The sequence below is a fragment of the Hylobates moloch genome, unplaced genomic scaffold, assembly GCF_009828535.3.
Source record: "Hylobates moloch isolate HMO894 unplaced genomic scaffold, HMol_V3 SCAFFOLD_17, whole genome shotgun sequence".
Taxonomy (NCBI): Eukaryota; Metazoa; Chordata; class Mammalia; order Primates; family Hylobatidae; genus Hylobates; species Hylobates moloch.
The window spans coordinates 45,156,526-45,176,047 of NW_026652292.1; the positions used below are offsets into that span (position 1 = coordinate 45,156,526).

A 19,522-nucleotide genomic window follows, 5' to 3' on the forward strand; every position below is an offset into this window, starting at 1 on the left:
TAGAGTAGAGATAAATTGTAGAGAGAACAGAAATAACAAAGAGAAAAAATTACCACACAGCCATAAGTTGGTTCTTGAACAGATCAATAACACTGACTTACTTTTAGCTACAATGACCAAGAAAAAAAGAGAAAAAAATCAAATTACTAAAATCAGGAAAGAAGACCAGACATCACTTCTGACCATAGATAAATAAACATATGTATAATATATATACAATATATTATATACAATATATTATATATATTTTATACACACACACACACACACACACACACACACACACACACACATATATAAAGTGGCAAGGCGCAGTGGCTCATGCCTGTAATCACAGCACTTTGGGAGGCTTAGGCGGGTGGATCACTCACTTGAGACCAGGAGTTTGAGACCAGACAAGCCAATACAACAAAACCCTGTCTCTACTAAAAATATGAAAACTATCTGTAACCAGATACTCAGGTCTGAGGCACAAAACTTTAACCAGGAGGTGTGCATGAGTAAATCACACTACTGCATTCACCTGGTAAATGTCAAAAACTGACTCCTCTCTCCCTCTCCCCCCTCCCCTCTCTCCTCTCTCTATTCTATTATATATATGTATATATTATATATATATATATGTATAACAAAGTAATTCTGGGAACAATTGTATGCCAAAAATTTAGATAATCTAGATTAACTATAACAATTCCTAGAAACTATGCATGACCAAAATTGACTCAAGATTCTGAATAAACCTATAACAAATAAAACTATGAGTTTAGTAAACAAAATCTTCCAATTAAGAAAACCTCAAGGTCAAATGGCTTCACTGGTGAGTTCTACCAAACATATAAAGAATTAACAACAATCTTTCTCAAAATATTCCAGAAAATACATGAGAAGGAAACATTTCCTGACTCACTTTATCAGGCTGTATTGCCAAGATACCAGTACCAAACTAGAGAAAGAAATGACAATAAAAAACCTACAGTTCCATATTCCTTATAAATGTAGATGCAGATGCCCTCAATAAAATACTAGCAAACTAAAATCAGCCACATTTTAAAAGGATTACATAGCATGACAAAGTCGGATTTATCCCAGAAATGCAAGGTTGGGTCAGCATACAAAAATCAAATCAATATAATACAACATATTTGTGGAAAGTGAAAAAAATGAAAACAATCATACCTATTGGTGAAGGATTACAGTTTCTCCCTAACATCAGAAATAAGACACATATGTCTGCTCTCACCAATTCTATTCAACGTTATACTACAGGTTCTAGCTAGGGCAATTAGGTAAGAAAAACAAATAAAAATATACAGATTGGAAAGGAAGAAGTAAAACTCTCTCTATTTGCATGATCTTATTTATAGAAGACCCTTAACGAACACCTAACCCTTAACGAAGACCCCTAACTTTAAGACCCTTAACGAACCCTGTAACGAATTGTTACAGCTATTAAACAAATTCAGCAAAGGTGCAGGGTACAAAATCAACATAGAAAAAATCAGTTGTGTTTTTGTACATAAGCAATGAACAGTCTGAACAGAAAGTTAAGAAAACCATTCCATTTACATTAGCATCCAAACAAATACAATATCTATAAATACATTTAACCAAGGAGATGAAAGACTTATACACTGAAAACTATAGAATGTTGCTGTATGAAATTAAAGAAGCCCTAAATAAATGGAAGTGTTTATTATAGAGAAAGAGAGAGATTGATCTAATGGAAATATATCCTGTGTTCAAAGATTGAAAGACTTAATATCATTAAAATGGCATTAGTACCGAATATCATGTGCAGATTCAATGAAATACCTATTAAAATTCCAATGACCTTTTTTGCAGAAATGAACAAAATGACCATAACACAACCATAACAACATACAGAAATGTAAGGGATCCTGAATAGCCAAAACAATCTCGAAGAAAACTAAGACTGATGAATAAGAATAAGAAGGGACTCAAGCTTCTTGATTTCGAAAGTTAATTAAAAGCTATAGTCATCAAAACAGTGTAAAACTTGACTAAGGATAAATATGTATATCAAGGGTATAAAATTTGGAGTACAGAGATATCCCATATATCTATGGTCAATTGATTCTCAACGAAGTGTCCAAGATAATCTAATGGGGAAACAAAAGTCTTTTCTCACACATGGTTCTGGGACAACGGGCTATCTAGGTGCAAAAGAATGGATGTGGACATCTAACTTACACCATACACAAAAATGAACTCAAAATGGACCAAAGACTTACTGGTAAGACCTAAAACTCTAAAACTGATAAGAAAAATAGGCCTAATTCTTCACGACCTTGGATTAGACAACAGTTTCTTAGGTATGGCACAAATTTGTAATGCCCCATATCTTCCTCAATACCAGGAGAGTTATCAATTTTTTAAAGTTTTACTAACATTTTGATGATAATACTGCTTTTAAAAAGCAACTTTTTTTGTATTACCTTTACAATTGCTGCTGATTTGTTATTTTCATTTCCTATATTGCGTGCATGTACACATATATGTACATACATGTATATGTATATATGTACGTGTATTTGTTTTATATTCTATTCTTTTGTACAAAAGTCTCAAATGAAAGCAACATATCAGTCTGAAACCTTTCGCAGTTCAGCACATGCAAGCATACTATGTTTCTGTAAATGTGGTTTTTAATAAGTCAGCAACCGGTGAAATATAGTTCCTTTTTTCTTTCATTCTTACTATTACAATCATATGGTATTTCTAGATGCATTTACTCATGCTTTACTAGAATTACTGCTATTTAGAATTACTGTTTTGTAAATGAATAAAAATACTGCTTTATCCTAAAGGAAAATAAAATACAAAGAACCTTCAAATATGAATGAACATTTCTTTAACATTTTCATATTTTCTTTTAATTTAATGTACCTCCAGTGCACACAACTAAACTTATATTGGATCCCTGACAAAACAGGTTATTGTAGTAGCCATTTTGAGGACTTATAATGCAATTTACCTCCTGAATTATTGCCTTCTTTTCTTTTAACAATTGTGACTTCCCTTACCACTGTCAGAAAAGCTGTATGTTAAAAGGAAAGGAAATATATTATTTTAAAACCAAGAAAATTACAAAACAATTAATTATATTTTATGAGGTTTGGTTTTTAGTGGTTTGCTTTATATTTTATGGATTCTAAGTTATGTTTTAAAAGAAAATTATGTCCTCGTAATGCTGAGCAATCCAGAATTATTAATTTCATACTGAAATAGTCGTGCTTGAAGTATTCTTCTTTCTTTCTTCCTTAGTTTCTTTCTTTCTCTCTGTTTTCTTCCTTCCTTTCTTCCTTCTTTCCTCCCTCCCTTCCTTCCTTCCTTCCTTCCTTCCTTCCTTCCTTCCTTCCTTCCTTCCTTCCTTCCTTCCTTCCTTCCTTCTTGCTTTCTTTCTTGCTTTCTTTCAACGGACTTTTGCTCTGTCACCCAGGCTGAAGTGCGGCATTGTGATCTTGGCTCACTGCAACCTCTGCCTCCCGGGTTTAAGCAACTCCCTGCCTCAGCCTCCCAAGTAGATGGGATTACAGGCACCCACCACCATGCCTGGCTAATTTTTGTATTTTTAGTAGGGGGGGGGTTTCATCATATTGGCCAGGCTGGTCTTGAACTCCTGACCTTGTGATCCACCCACCTCGGCCTCCCAAAGTGCTGGGATTACAGGCATGAGCCACCGTGCCCAGCCTCTTGAAGTATTTTTAAATCACGGTTCCTTCATGATTACTTCTGTGGGTTATTGGTCCATTGCTTAACATGATTCAAATAAATGATGAACAAATTAATGTGAGGATTTTATAAGATTTCAAAAATATGTATTAATTGGCAATGGGCCCATTTAAAGTGCCTGCTTTTCCTTGTAGGTAATTCTACTTCAGTATCCCCAGTCTTTTTAACTTCAATAGTACTTAAGAAGAGGAAAAGTGATTTTTATACAGAACAAAAATGGAAACCGAAAGTATTTTGAGAGTCATTACATCACGAAATATCATAACCATTTAAGATAATTAACTTTACACTGTATTCTAGTATTTATTCATTTATTTATTCCTTTTTAGTGGATAAGAGTAGTAAAAGCTTTGGGGGATGGAGGGAGAACTTCCCATGCTGTCCTGCTAGTACCTATTGATGTTTTTGGTTCCTATCTTTTCTTTTGCAGGAGTAACAACTGTCCTAACGATGACAACTCTAAGCATAAGTGCTCGGAATTCTCTCCCCAAAGTGGCTTATGCAACTGCCATGGACTGGTTTATTGCTGTTTGTTATGCATTTGTGTTCTCTGCCCTAATTGAATTTGCAACTGTTAATTACTTCACCAAAAGAGGATGGGCTTGGGATGGGAAGAGTGTAGTAAATGACAAGGTAAGTGACAGCTTCCGTGTTATCATTATTAAGAAAATACCCTAATGAATTCAGCTTGTAACAGATATGTTTCTAAAAACTGACATTAAAGACATCCATATATATATGAATTTGAATCATATCAATTTCTTTTAAAGTGTTCTTGCCTGAAATGCTTTAGGAGTGCTTGTAGTAGTAATACTTCCATTAAAACCACTCCGTAGCATCTGTTGAGCTGTGTCAGGCACTATGCTGAGTGTTTTACATATGCTCTCTTGCGTAATCTTTATAGCATCCTTATGACTAGACTGCCTTCTTATTCTCATTTTTACTCATGAAAATCTGAAACAGTAAAGTTATTTACTTGCCCAAGCTTACACATCTTGTCAGTAAGTATACTTGAACTCCGATCTACCTGTCTGACTGTTAAGTTCATGGTTTTAACACCACACTGCATTATTATAAAGAGATTGGAAAAATAAAATGGGCATTAATTTTATTTAATATAGAATTCCAGGCTCTATCAATGAATTGAATCCTCTTCACCCGTTCCAGGCTCTGCTGATTGATTGTAAAAGCCCAGATAGCATTTTTTCAAAATCTTTCCCATGTTGTATGGAATAAATATGTCGGTGCTGGAATGCTTAGGAATTTTAAATTGCTCATATGGTCTAAAAGGGAAAAGTTATTTGTTTTTAAGATTAACTTCTGTTGAGATTATTGCTGTCCATATTTAGGTTTCACATACTGAATCTAATGGGAGATTGTGCATTGATATAACAGCTGTTTCCTTTCATACTCTGTAGATTATGTATCTGCCTAAGCGGAGGATTTGAATGTATCATAATCATCTATATTCTTAATAATGGTAAAAAGTTGTATTCAGAGGATATCTTTAACATTGTATCAACCTAAATGCTTCTTTTATTAAATTTGGATTAACATACTGGCAGATTTGATTTCTTTTTCAGTTATTTGAATATATTTTTTCATTTCTATGACCATGTTACAGTTTAAATATGCAAGCAGTAAATATTATAGTTTAAAAGTCTCGGTCTTTTTCCTTAATTTTGTAAGCCATAGAAATTTTAATAAGACTGATGATTTATTTCATTTTATAAGTTGTGTTTTCCCTACTAACAGAGCCAACAAATAAATATTAAAAGGAATCTGGTCAATTTTGTATGCTTAACTTCTGGGCTGTTTCCGCATTTCCATTACATTTTAGTATTGATTTATGTTTTCATTGCCCATATGGTGTACTGCTTTTTCATGGTATCTATGCAATTATTTTTTAAGGTATATTGGTTACACATGCATCTTTATACCAATTTTTTGGAGATAAAATATTAGACCTTTGTAAATATGTCACAAAAGACAAATGTTTTGTGCCATGAATTCCCATATATAAATTTATTGATATATTATTTTAATATTAGAGAGTACCAAATTGACATTCTGAAATGATATGCCTTCTCAACTCTTTACCTTGGAAAACAGAAGTACCTCTAAATGTGAAAAACAAATAATTGATAATGCTCTATAAAGGCAATAGCTTACCCTCATGAATAAGTCTATCCATATGCCAAATTACACATAGCCGGGATAAATCTATGTCAAAATCAGTTAGGTTCCAACCTAATTTTCAGGAAAAGAATGAACATTGTTTATGTTATTTTAGTTCTTGTGGTTTACTTCAGGAAAACAATATATCAGACATTGCTGTTCTCATTTCCTTTTCCATAGCTAGAGTGTCCAGCACAGTGCCTGGTCCTTAGCAGGCATTTCATAAATATTCATTGTATAAAAGAATGAACGAGTTTGTGATCTTAAATCTGACAATGTAATACCAGTGGGAGCACTTCTTTGCCTTCATGGAAAGTTTTGTAAAAAATACTTATAATGAATTTATCAGTGGGTATTCTATCCAATTTCATGATTCAGATGAGTTTTGAGAGTTGTTTCATAAACCTACCTTCAGACTAAGAATGAAAATGTCCTTAAAACTAAAAGGATATCCAGAAGAGTGCCCTAAAGTAGCCTATCTGCCTAAAAGATTATTTCAGTGTAATATACTTTTATCTTAATATTCCTTAGACTTAATTTTTAAGCAGAATATTATAATGTTCTTTAAATACAGAGTTTCTGTCCACAGACTGTTTTTAGTGTCCTTTCTGACTAACCAGGCTTGTGGAAGTCCTTTTGTTTTGACATTAGTAAACATGAGCAAATGTGGTTATCTGTCAATCCAACGAGCAAATGAAAAGTTCTTTGAAAATTCATAAAATACCAAGTATCAATTTGCCCCATAAGAATAATGATTCAGCTCCATATTGATATTGTATGTTTTAAGAAAAAGACATATGTCTTTAACCTGTTTACATGTGGATTGCACACTCGACATATTACATGCAGAATGTGCACTGTTACTTAAATTTAGTTTTTGCAAATAAATAAATAAACACTCTCAGTTATACTGAAGCTACGTTTGAGCCCTATATTAAAAGGCAAAGCTACCTTGTTCTGTGAGCTTGGGCAGGACTTTACACTACTTTTAGCCTCAGTTGTAAAATTAGACAAGAAAACCTTATCATTAGAAAAATACAGTGCTGGATCAGATTATCAAACTCTCAATTGTTATGCCTTTCCAAATACAAAGGTGTCTATTTATGCAACCCCAGGCTGTTATGGAACCCTTTTTCATATCCAATGTTTTTCCTTTCCTCCTTTTGCTCAATACAAATTCTTTCAACCCACCTCTTGATTGGATCTCTATCCTTCTTGCTTTCTCAAACCTGTTCCATTAGTTATTGTTTCCTTATTTTATGTCTTCAAAGCCATCTTATTATTTTCCACTGCCTCCTTTCTTTCAGCTTATGAAGATGCTTAATATGCTTAATTTACCAAGAATAAAACATTCCAAGCCTATGCCACTTTCTTCCCACATCCTCAGTTTCTCCCTTCTTTTCTATATTCAAACTTTTTTAAAGCATTGCTTGCAATGTTATCTTATAACTTTCAACTTAATTCTCGACCAATGATAATCTAAATTCCTTTTATTTACTATCTTGTAGCTGAAGAGCACTAATAAGAGCACTCCATATTTTAAGATCTGAAAATAATTTTCCTATTTTTCTCAAGGAATCCCCATTAAATTTTTTTACTATTGTGCTCCAGAATCATTCTTCAGGCTCAGCACAGCCACTTTTTCTCTTCTTTTCTTTCTTAAATCAAACTTCAGAGTATGAGCTTTCTTCCCTCACATCCTGGCAGCTGCCACTATTCATTTTCTGTTTTTTGATTCTCTGCCAGAGTTCAGAGAGGACCCAGCTTCCCTGGCATCTGTTCTTGTTTATCCCTAAAGACAGTCAATTCTGCTTTCTTTAATGCTGTTTTTGTTTTCAGTATTCACTGTGTGATTCTCACTTTATGGGTTTTACTGACAATGCTTGCATGAATATCTGCAACACTAAGCATACTGTCCCCCCATTTGCCATCCTCAGCACAAATATCAATTCCTCAGGAAATGTTTGAGCCCTCCCCTGCCCTTGTAAATGATTAGGCCTCCATTTTAAGTGTGTACAGTACTCTGTTCTTTTGCATTAGAGCCTTGACTGTAGGTTGTAACTGCACGTTTCTGTCTCAACTCTTTCACTGATCATGACAATGACCGTTTTTGTTTAACACATCACTTCTTTCTGGCATTTTGTACAGGTTCTTACATGTATTAGGTGCTCAGTAAATATGGTGTGAGTTAAAGAGGTATTACCCAATCAAAATTTAAAACCCATGCCTTCATTTCACTATTCAAGGTCATTATTGATAACTATACACCGTACCTTTTAACTTACAAGATAATATATCTAACCTATTCCTGGAACATTTCTACCTGAATATAACATCTCAACCTCAGTCTCATCCTGAATATGACAATATCTGTTTTAGAAAGAATAAAAGAAAATTGATTTTAGATCTTTCCACTGCCCATACCTAGTTATTCATCAGTATTGATACTTCAGTTAATGCCACAACCTAATCTTATAAGCCAACAACTCGGAAGTATCACTCAACATCCAGTCAGTCATTAAATCTTGTTCATTATTCTCCTTACATATCTTAGACCATATTTTCACCATCTCTCATACTTTTTATAGTTTTTTTTTTACTCCTTTCTATTTTTAATCGTGTCTTCTTATCTATCTCTACATTACTGTCAGTTATTCTAAATCATAAATCAGATCATTTAACTAACTCTTCAGTTCTTTAATCAATTATTAGAAGCAGTTATTCAAGGAGCTAAGCTAATGTAGTCCAAGTATATAGTTTTCTCTTGTGTTTGTTTCTATGATGAATAATAAGGAAGATTTTTTATTATGTTTTTACTTCCACGTGTCTGGGAATATTTCTATTTTAGAAATGAGAATTGGTCAATAAAGTTCCTTGGTCAGAATCACACATCTAATAGGTAGTGAATCCAGGATTGAGGATAGATCTGTTTCATAATCATATTCTTTCTCTAACCATTACTAGCCACAATCATTTTCCCAAACATCCATGCCTCTTCATAGTTCCATAACGTCAGACCTGCTGACCCCTCTTGTAATAATACCTCTTCTGCTGCTGCTAACTGACAAACTCCTCTTATTTGTTAAGATCTATCTGGTTTTACATAATATGAAAACTTTTCAGATTAATGTATTTAACTCCTCTCGTTCCCCAAATTGTGTTTCGACACCACTTGGTACAAATTATTTTTACAACATCTCATTACATTATAGCTACATTGTAGATAAGTCTGTTTCTTACACTAGTTTACGAGATCTGAGTGGGCAATATTTTGCCTTATTCATCATCATATCTGCTGTTACTTAGCACAGTATTTAGTACATATCTTATTGAGTTGATAAAAAGTGTATTTACTGTAATTCCTTGAGATTGCTATCAATTCTAAATCTGAGTCAGTGAGTCCAAACTGGCTAAGGAAATTATAGAAAACACTAGATAATAATTTACTCAAAACATAGACATAGGAACAAAATATGCAGACAGTTATGGAATGTGCTATTGTTTTATGAGTCATTTTATTTAATTCATAGAAAACATCACATTTTCAAGTGTATTTATTTATTTATTTGCATTTATAACATCCCGCCTTGTTCCAAAGTATTTCACGCAGTTCATCAAAAGAATGCATGTATTTAAATTATAATTAAATAAAATAGACATAAAATTAGAAAATCAAGATGAAAGAAAATAGACTCAGATACATTCACCTTTGGGCCAGCACATTAGCTGCAGTCCATAGCAATAGCAGTTAAGCTTCAAATTCTCAGTTTCTTGGTGACCAAAGTAACACCTTGGGGGAGGGAAGAGTTATTTTGCTTTAGATACGTAAGTTTTCTCAGAGAAAAACTTTTCCTTACACTGAAATTGCCTTTTGAAAAAACAAAATATCATGTTTTTTTTTTTTTTTTAATTAGGGGAAGCTGGGTACTGTAGAAAGTGATGTCAAATTTTTCCCAATAAACGCAATAATGGATTTCATATTGATGTTTCTTGTAGTCCCCTTCAATAAAAGCTGAAGGCATTACATTAACATACAACTCAGTGAAAGCAATTCTTCAAGGAGCTAAGCTAATATGGTCCAAGTATATAGCTTTCTCATGGCCCAGTTTATTCCAAGAAAAGACTTTAGAGTACTTAGAGAAGTGGATGGACTGTTTAACCTTCAAACAATCTTCTGTAAGTATCACTTTTCTCAGTCAGGATGATTAGTAGACAGTTAACAATAGCATTATCTGACCAGTGAGCATGTTGTTATTTTACAAGTAATGGGCTTTCTAGTAGCCACAGTAACTGTAAAAAGGCAACATGGTATGGTAGAAAAAGCATAGACTTGCACTTTGGAGACCTGATTTTTTTCTCCAAAGCCTATTATATTTAGTGTCTGAATGAGAGCCCCATTTCTTTATTGTAAGGAATAGTCCCTAAGATTCTTTCTGACTCCAAACCATGTAACTGTTATTTTCATTCAAATGCCAGGTCACTTTACTCATAGGTGTTTATATGTTAGCTAGAACATTGGCTGAATTACTAGCAAATTATTTTCTCTACCGCTCATAGGAAGTCAAGGCTGTTTTGACACCATGGTGTAAGACATTTTAATTTCTGCAATCCAGGTTTTTCCAGACTTGATATTTTAAATATATATCCAAAGACTTCAATAAAGTAATACATTCAAAATATACTTAAGCCTACTAAATGTCATTTTAAAATGGAAAATCAATTTGTGTGGGTTATATTTCTTTTTCATTCCACTTCATTGACAACTGAACGTTCAACAAACTGTATAACAGCATAGTTTACTCTACCCCCACCCAGATAATATATAAAAAAAAATTATTTTCTTTATAAATCAAACCTTCACCTTCTGATATGGGTCTAAATCACAAGTAAAACAGCTTCCACAAGCTTTGATTTTTTTTTAATTTAGCCTGTTTTATTATTCCCAGTCTTACATATCTGTAGATAGTGAAATTGAAGACATTCAGGAGACTTACATAAAATAATTGTAGAATAAGCTACTGAATTCTGTATCAATTGATCTGATAAAGTATTTATTATTGTCTACATAACATATTATCTTGTTATACTTTATATGTTATATATATATTTTTATCATAGTAAGCATTTTAGTTACATGCCACTCATTTATCATTAAGCAAATGTTTCTGAGCCAGGAACTATGCTAGGAGCTCTGCAATACACAGTCTGTGCCTTCAAAGAGCCTACAATGAAGTGAAAGGAAAACAAAAGTGAAAAAGATACATACATGTTTAATTATAGAGGCAAGCCCCAGGGTCCTGCAGAAAAGCATGAAATGGCAACTAAGTACAGGCAGTGGAAAGTGTTGTCTCGGTCGATGTGACTCACAGCTGAATCAGTTTTAGCCTGGTTATGGTAAGGAGGTAACCAGGGGACAATGTGGAGTTAACTATCAGTTCTGACTGAATTGTGTTACCAGTCACAGGTTAGGGGGTACAAGTGAGTGTACAGATTTCAGCAGGAAGTGAGAGTGGATGGAAGCTGAGTGCACTTCTGGACATTTTTTTCTTTTAATTACCTGTGGGACGTGTAGGTAGAGAAGTCTAGTGAGATTTAGTGGTTAAGAATTCCGGAGAGATATTTTGTCAATCATTCACGCATAGCTTTCAAAAGCCATGAGAATTACTTACGATTAATAGAAAATAGTGTCAGTTTGCCTGCATGATCCCCAGTCTCCTTCCCACTGATCCCATTCTCAACTGGTAACATTACCTTTTTTTAAAATCGACTTCTGGAACACAGTGTATATTTTTGGCTATACCTGGCCTTATTCTCAAAAATGATACGAAGTGGCCTATCTAGGTACCTTAAAGTAGAAATATATCATGAGATGAGGCAATAGGAATTAGGCAGTCAGAACTATCCGAACTTTTCTAGTTCTCAAAAGAAACAAAAGTTGTATAGGAACATGAGCATTAAAAAATTCATTTATGGAAATGAGTACTGTTTTTAATCACTAACACAAAAGGTTTCATTGGACTATTTTTCTTCAGGTTCTGAGTGTAAGCTAAAAGTTACATTAAATAAAGTGAAATCAGTCATGTGGCCCAAGGATTCAGCCTGCTGATGGTCTGGCTTGATCCGAAGCCCGCATGATATTCGAAAAGGTCTCTATAGCACAATTTCTCCCAACACAGTTATTTTTAATAGAAGTCAATAGTGAATAGGGCCATGTAATACCTCCTGGATATCATTTAGCTAGGGTATGGATATTCTTTGGTATTATCACTATCAAATCTGTGTCTTATAAAGAATATTAATAATATATATTATGTAGACTTCACCTATAGACTCTGCTTTAGAAGATCTTAGAATTGTAGGTCAGCTATGAATTCAACAGTATGTTTTTCTCCATAAACATGGTTTTAATTTTAAACAAAGAGAAACAGTCTGCTTTACTATAGATTTGCAGTTATTACTTTTAAACGGATTCAGGGGAGTTATTTTCCCCTTTAAAATAAGACTTTGTAAAATTCTGAGCCAGAAAAGCTTTGCTGTGCTGAGACTAGGAATTGAGTGAGAAGATGCAGCACCATAGGAATACCCTGCCCTTCATTCAGTGAATTGGTAAGAAATTACAGGTGCCAGCCACTGGGTTCTTAACTAAAAATGGTACTTATAGCTGTTGTATTTTGCTTACTTGGTCCTGAAAATGGTAGTTTCCAAGTTACGAGAGAGCACTTTGAGGCCAAAACCATTACCTTTTTAAGTTCTGAGCCCTACTCTGAGGTTTACGCCGATTCAGAGATTGAAGCCATACTTTAAACAATGAAGAAAATAAGGTGGATTTTGTTATTTATAGCTGTCAATAAAAATTATAAACATAACTTGGAACGAGTTTTAACACTGCTTATTAAAGAGTCCACAGTGTTAGCATAAAACAAAAAATGCCAACAGACAAATATGCAGGGTTGATACTTGGCTGGTATGTGCTGCTGCTTGATTTTTACAGTCAACATCAGTTCTGATTGGTCAGAGTATCTGTTCAGATTGGTTAGTCCCTCTGCTCTAGAGTTTTTCAGAGATTTTGTACCTGCATTTCCTGAGCATATATGTGCAATTGAAGGATATTCAAGTGAGGGGCAAGAAAATATTCGTTAAAATTAGTATAGGGTTTCTAGCTGGAGACTCCTGTTGCAAAAAAAGACATTTACATTTTATGTTTCTTTGTCTAAATGCCTAAATCCTACACCATAGTTCCTCATCCAACATAAATGTCCTGCTTCCATCAAACTTTCCTTGAGTTCTTCAACAAAATATTTGTCTTCTTCTACCTAAAACATAATAAATTATATTGCCTTTACATCTTGTACACCAGTAATCACTGTCTGGCTTGTAATAGTTATGATTTGCACTCCTCTAGGAGAATATATGTTTCTCAATGTGGTTAGAATAATATATTCATCCATTTGTTTATTACAACAGTTTGATATACCTTTAGTATCATTATCTTCCTTTTGTCAAGTTACAAGCTGAAGAAAAATATTAAGGAGCTTTCTCAAGGCCCAGATTCTTTATATGTGCAATCTGATATCATTTTAAATGAGGTTTCAGTTTGGTTCAAATAATAATATAAACACTGTATGTTATATACATTATAAGTTGAAAAGCCCTTTTTGATGATTGACCTAGAGATATAAACCTCAACAAGTATATTTTAGGAAAAAGCATACTCCATGTCTCAAACAGCTTCCTCAGACCAAAAAGCATATGGCATGGTGTTTAAAAGCAGAGGTTTAGAAGTCAGATACATCTAAGTTTGAGAGCTTTTTCAGCCATTTAATAGGCACAGACCCGGTCAAGTCACAAAACATTTTTAGCCTTCATTTTTGAACTTATATCATGGGGTTAATAAGGGAACTTCTTATCCCGTAGTGAGGTTTGTCAGAGATGTCACCTCGGCTAACAATCAACCTGACACATTCTAGTGCTCAAAAAGTGTTCGCTATAATTTCCTTATCAGTTTTCACTAGGATATTATCCTCTATTTGTAACACGGGAACTAAATGCCTCATTACTGAAGAAGAGATGTTTTGTGGCTTTTACAAACTTACAAATGGTGATCTCTTGTCCTTCCTTCTTTCATAATTAAGCCAGATCTGGAAGAATGTCAGCAGGGGAAAAAGGAGAGGAAGAAACTCAGGCCAGTGAAAGATGGGTAATCCATGACTGTTTTTAGAATCTTCTGGGCTTTCAGAGCTCCTTTTTAAACTTATTTGAACACTTTGAGAGCTCTTAATTAAAATAACTAAGAGTCAAAATATGATTGTAGACCAATTTGTCCTCTATATCTGTTGCTTTACACCCTGCTCACTATTTTGGATAATTCACTGCTGTCTCAATTTACTTTGTATTCAAGTAACTAACAATATATTTATATTAGTAAAGAAACAGATAAGTACTATTTATATTTTCATTTTATTAAGTGAATTATATATTATTTCACTGATGTATTATGCTGCTAACTTGTGGAAGGCTTCATGCTAAGTGCTAAGATTTCAAAGGTGAACAAGACAGAAGCAGCACCAGCCTTCATTGAATGAGAAAGCAAGATGTCAATCGAATAATCACATGACTAAGAAATAACACATTTTGAAAAACGTCATAATGGAAACAAATTAGAGTGTTATGAATGAGCATATATGGGAGCAAAGAGATGTTTAGTTAGAGTGACCTTAAGAAAGTCCTTTCTTAGGAAATGGCATTTAAACCAAGACCGAAATAAGAGAAGGAATTGGTGTTCATGTGAAAAATGGGGTGGGGAGATGGTATTCCAGGTTTTCAAAACTGAGGTGTTCTGGGCTGGGGAAATATCATGGCTAAAAGCATGGCACCAAAGCAAGGAAGTATTTTGAAAACTGACGTTATTTCAGAGGAGCCAGTAAGTAATGAGCAAAAGAAAGAAGCCATTGTAAAAAAAAATGTTGTTTTCATTCTAAGTTCCATGAAATATTATTTAAGGGATGTAAGCATAGAAGTTAAATGATCCAATTTATGTCTTAAAAAAAGATCCCTGTGGCCATAATGTGTCTAATGGTTGGACAAAGTCAAGCCAAGCTAGACAGACACAAAGTCCAGGCAGGAGATAATAGTGACTCAGACAAGAGTTTGTGATAGTAGAACTAGAGATTATAAAGTGAAACGGGATGAGCTAAGCAAAAATCCAAGACTTTGTATTTTATTCTCCTTCCGTGTTTCTAGTATTTGTTGCACTGCCATCTTCATAAGGTTACAATTTCCCAACATCTGAGTAAAGCATTGCTATATGACTTTGACGTGAGGTGGGAGGGAATCCTGTTCCTAAGCTAGAAATGTGGGATCATTCATTGTAGATTATCATTGCTCTTGTTAAAATATTTCTACATTTCAGTTATTCATTCAGTCATTCATTTGACAAATACTTGACTGACTCATGAGAAAAGTTATATTGTTTTTTAAAGTTGCATTTTTCTATTGGTTATTTTCCATGTCAACCCACAACCAAAAAGATTCTCCAGGAAAGTGGTACCACTAATTTTACTGGGGGTTTTCTCACCCTAATGGATTTGGAATTTAATAAACAACTTTATTTATTTTCCTAATTTCTGTTTTTTTCTAATGCATGATGATCTGTGTTAGGATACTTTCCTTCAGAATTTGAAGTGGACTTCAGAAAATGTTAAGTAGCAGACTCAACCCACACTCTGTTAATTTTTGTATTTTTCAATAGAAAAAAGAAAAGGCTTCCGTTATGATACAGAACAACGCTTATGCAGTGGCTGTTGCCAATTATGCTCCGAATCTTTCAAAAGATCCAGTTCTCTCCACCATCTCCAAGAGTGCAACCACGCCAGAACCCAACAAGAAGCCAGAAAACAAGCCAGCTGAAGCCAAGAAAACTTTTAACAGTGTTAGCAAAATTGACAGAATGTCCAGAATAGTTTTTCCAGTTTTGTTTGGTACATTTAATTTAGTTTACTGGGCTACATATTTAAACAGAGAACCTGTATTAGGGGTCAGTCCTTGAATTGAGACCCATGTTATCTTTGGGATGTATAGCAACATTAAATTTGGTTTGTTTTGCTATGTACAGTCTGACTAATAACTGCTAATTTGTGATCCAACATGTACAGTATGTATATAGTGACATAGCTTACCAGTAGACCTTTAATGGAGACATGCATTTGCTAACTCATGGAACTGCAGACAGAAAGCACTCCATGCCAAAACAGCCATTGCCTTTTTAAAAGATTTACCCTAGGACCTGATTTAAAGTGAATTTCAGATGACCTGATTAATTTCCTATTCTTCTAATAGAGATGAAAATGGGGATCCTGTACAACCCTTTGTGCACCTTTTTGGTTTAGCTCTTAAGTAGGGGTATTTTCTACTGTTGCTTAATTATGATGGAAGATAACATCATTGTCATTCCTAGATGAATCCTTTGAAGTAACAAACATTGTATCTGACATCAGCTCTGTTCATGAGTGCTCAGAGTCCCTGTTAATGTAATTGGAAGCTTGGCACACATAAGAAAAACTAGAGATTTGAAATCAGCTATGAATTACTCTATATAGTATCTATAGCCATGTACATATTACAGCATGACAAGCTCAAATAATTATGAGTCAGCCTGACAGGATGTTAATTATGCCTACGATTTAATAACTATTGAAATGTCATGGTCATTACATTTTTAGCTTCAGAGTTTATTTGAAAGTAGTAATTGAAATCCTACAATTCATTTTAATCATTGGAAACTACCTTAATTAAAAAAAAAAAAGAAAATAAATGTGTCTTAACCTTTCCAGGTATGTGTTGTATTGAAATTGATCAGCTAAATTTTACTGGTGCTGGAGACTGGAAAAGGCATCCAGTTTGGTTGCTGTGGAGCAACATGCATATTGGATTAGAAAATTGTGCCAAATACTCCCACTGATGAGAATTCATAGGTGCCCCACACTACGACAAGCACTTATATGATTCTCCTCTTTTCCTGTTTACTGCAAATTCTGCCTTAAGGCTTCTTTTCAAGACTCAGAAGCCACTAATTATAAAGGAAAGGGCAGTTAATTGGCACATATTTCTCTTGTGAAAGCAGTTCTTTCAGATAAGAATTAATGTAAATCTGCTTTTGTAAATTGCAACTTTAAATTTCGCTGACTCAAATTTACAACAGCTTTGTATACCAGAAAAGGTTTTGGTAAGGGTTGAACATTTTTACACTGCAACTTTAACACATCACCAATAGATTGTGGATTATTTCATGTGCACAAACATAAACGCACACACGCACACACACACACAGCTAAATTAGAAACCACAATTTTAAATTTTATATAATTACTAGCTATTAATGGGTAAAATTCATTTTTCTTTTAATATTTTAAAATATTATTTATGCCCCTGAAATATGCTAATAAAAGTTAAAAATTGTGTATTATGCCTAGATTCAAAGTTTTTGGCAAACCTCAAATACTTTTGATTGACATGTACATTAGCAGTTATTAGTTGACTTTTACTAAAACATGCACCTTTACGATGGTGTTTTTGTAGAAACATAAGTAGTCGAATAGTAACATTTATTGCAGTTTTGTACAGTATTTGAGTATAGTGCATAAATAGGTATGTTCATAAAATCAATAAAAGGAGTATCTATGGAAATAAGCAAAATCTCAGCAAAACTTGCTATTCCTTTGCCTCATTTAATTTTTTAAATTTTCTTTGTTTCCATGTGATTCTATTATATGCTTTGCATGATTGTATAAAACCAAGGTCACAAATGCAACTTATTAACGGAATTTGCCAAGAAGACAGCCTTGACATTAAAAATTCCCTCACAAGAGGTAATCCATAATCCTTAATAAAATAAAATTGTTACATGAGCCAATAAATGTATTTCTTTAATTCCCTTCCAGTAACACTTTCTTTGTCACCTAGTTTTAAAATGTGCACTTTATTCATACATTGAAATAGAAGATATCCTATTTTCTTATACATTTAAATATCGCATAGCTCTTCTGTATAGTTTAGGGATGTGTGCAATTGTATAAGAAAGTACACAATGCCAGAAGGCAAGCAATGAAATTGCTGTATATGGTATGCATTATTAGATACTTTAAGAATATTTTTCTTGTAAAGTCCACATTGCCCCCTCGATGTCTGACTATAAGTCTTAAATTTATAAATATGTGTATATGTAAAAACCGTTGTAAATAACAGTTTCTGTATGACCACAGAAAAGGCTCATCTATACTTCGGGCAAAGAGCTGCTACTATATTGATGGCACCCATATTATTAGCATTTATGGCAGATTGACCACAAAACTTATCACTGTTATTCTTATTTTAAATTTCATGTGGTAATATTTTACTTGAGTGCAATGACATTCTGGCAGTTCAGATTTTTCAGTGATGGGGATCAGAATTCTCTGTTATTTCTTTAAACTTTGATGTACTCTTTACATATTTCTTCTTCTTTTAATGTTTAAATAAATTAAAAGGAGCTTCTGCTCTTGTGGGGAGACTAGGGATGCTCCATGGAAATTGCTTTTAAATTATAGAACAAGATTCTTAACAATTATTCTCCTTTCCATGAACCAATTTAAAAACAAATTTAAAAGGATATTAATTTATCACAATAAGATCAATTTTTCAGAAAATACATTTTATATATACTAACACTGATCTCTTTGGCCCATAAGATTACACCTATTTTGTGCAGTTGTACAATGACATAAAGAGTTATGGTATGTACAAAATGTAGATAAATACATGTACATATATAGAGATATAATCTCATTATTTTATAGCTACTACTATGATTTAACTAATATTTATTCAAAAATATTTTTTACCTCCTCTGTCATGCCCTGTGATTGGTGTTAATATCATTCATGTCACACCCACTGAATTTAGTTGAAATTTTAAGTGCATCTCATTCTTATAATGACTTGAAATTAAAGACTATGTAAAACATGTATTAATTTAGTACTGGGAGTTCTTTAATGAGCTGTGATGCCACTAGTGTGCTAAGATGTTTCTCTTTTCTCCTGTTCATGTTCCTATGTGTTTGATTATAAAATGGAAGAAATATAACCACTTAATAATTTGTTTTTAATTTAGTGATTCTATTAAGTGCCAATCTTAATGTTGAGAAATCTTTTCAGGGATCTCTCTATTTTGACTTTATCTCAGGTTTGGAAAAGTGATCCCCTTGAGCTATGTTTCTAAATTTTTTTTCTTAAATAGTTCATAGTTTATTTTTCAAAACAACGCAGAATCTATTATTTTACTCTCATTATTTGGTAAGTATAATTTGCATTTATGTGGCTCTTTTTGAATTCCTGGTTGAGGGACAGAAACCCTGCCATGATATAATCATGGATTCTAGAAGAGCACCAAAGCTTTATAGGTACTTTTCTTTGGCATGGCCTGTCATCATTCCAATGAAAGAAGAAAGGAAGTAGCTCAAGTCACCTTCTGAATTATCATGGTTCTTTGGCATCCATTAATACTTTGTTTAATGTATTCTATGCCTGTTGCCCTCAGACACATGTCTGTGAAACACAGA

The 19,522-nt window shown here is 33.5% G+C and overlaps 1 protein-coding gene across 4 annotated transcripts in view; it reads left to right on the plus strand.

Annotated features, from left to right (window-relative positions):
* GABRA2 (gamma-aminobutyric acid type A receptor subunit alpha2) overlaps positions 1-19,029 on the plus strand; it is a 142,674-nt gene extending 123,645 nt beyond the window's left edge. For 2 of the 4 annotated variants that reach the window (XM_032135385.2, XM_032135382.3), the window contains exons 9-11: positions 4,184-4,386; positions 9,928-10,107; positions 15,680-19,029. In XM_032135385.2, the coding sequence (XP_031991276.1) occupies positions 4,184-4,386; positions 9,928-10,107; positions 15,680-15,976 (680 nt within the window). In that variant the 3' untranslated portion in view covers positions 15,977-19,029. The remainder of the gene's footprint in view (positions 1-4,183; positions 4,387-9,927; positions 10,108-15,679) is intronic. The other 2 variants (XM_032135386.2, XM_058430171.1) reach the window with 1 other exon arrangement.
* Positions 19,030-19,522: the final 493 nt, after the last annotated feature.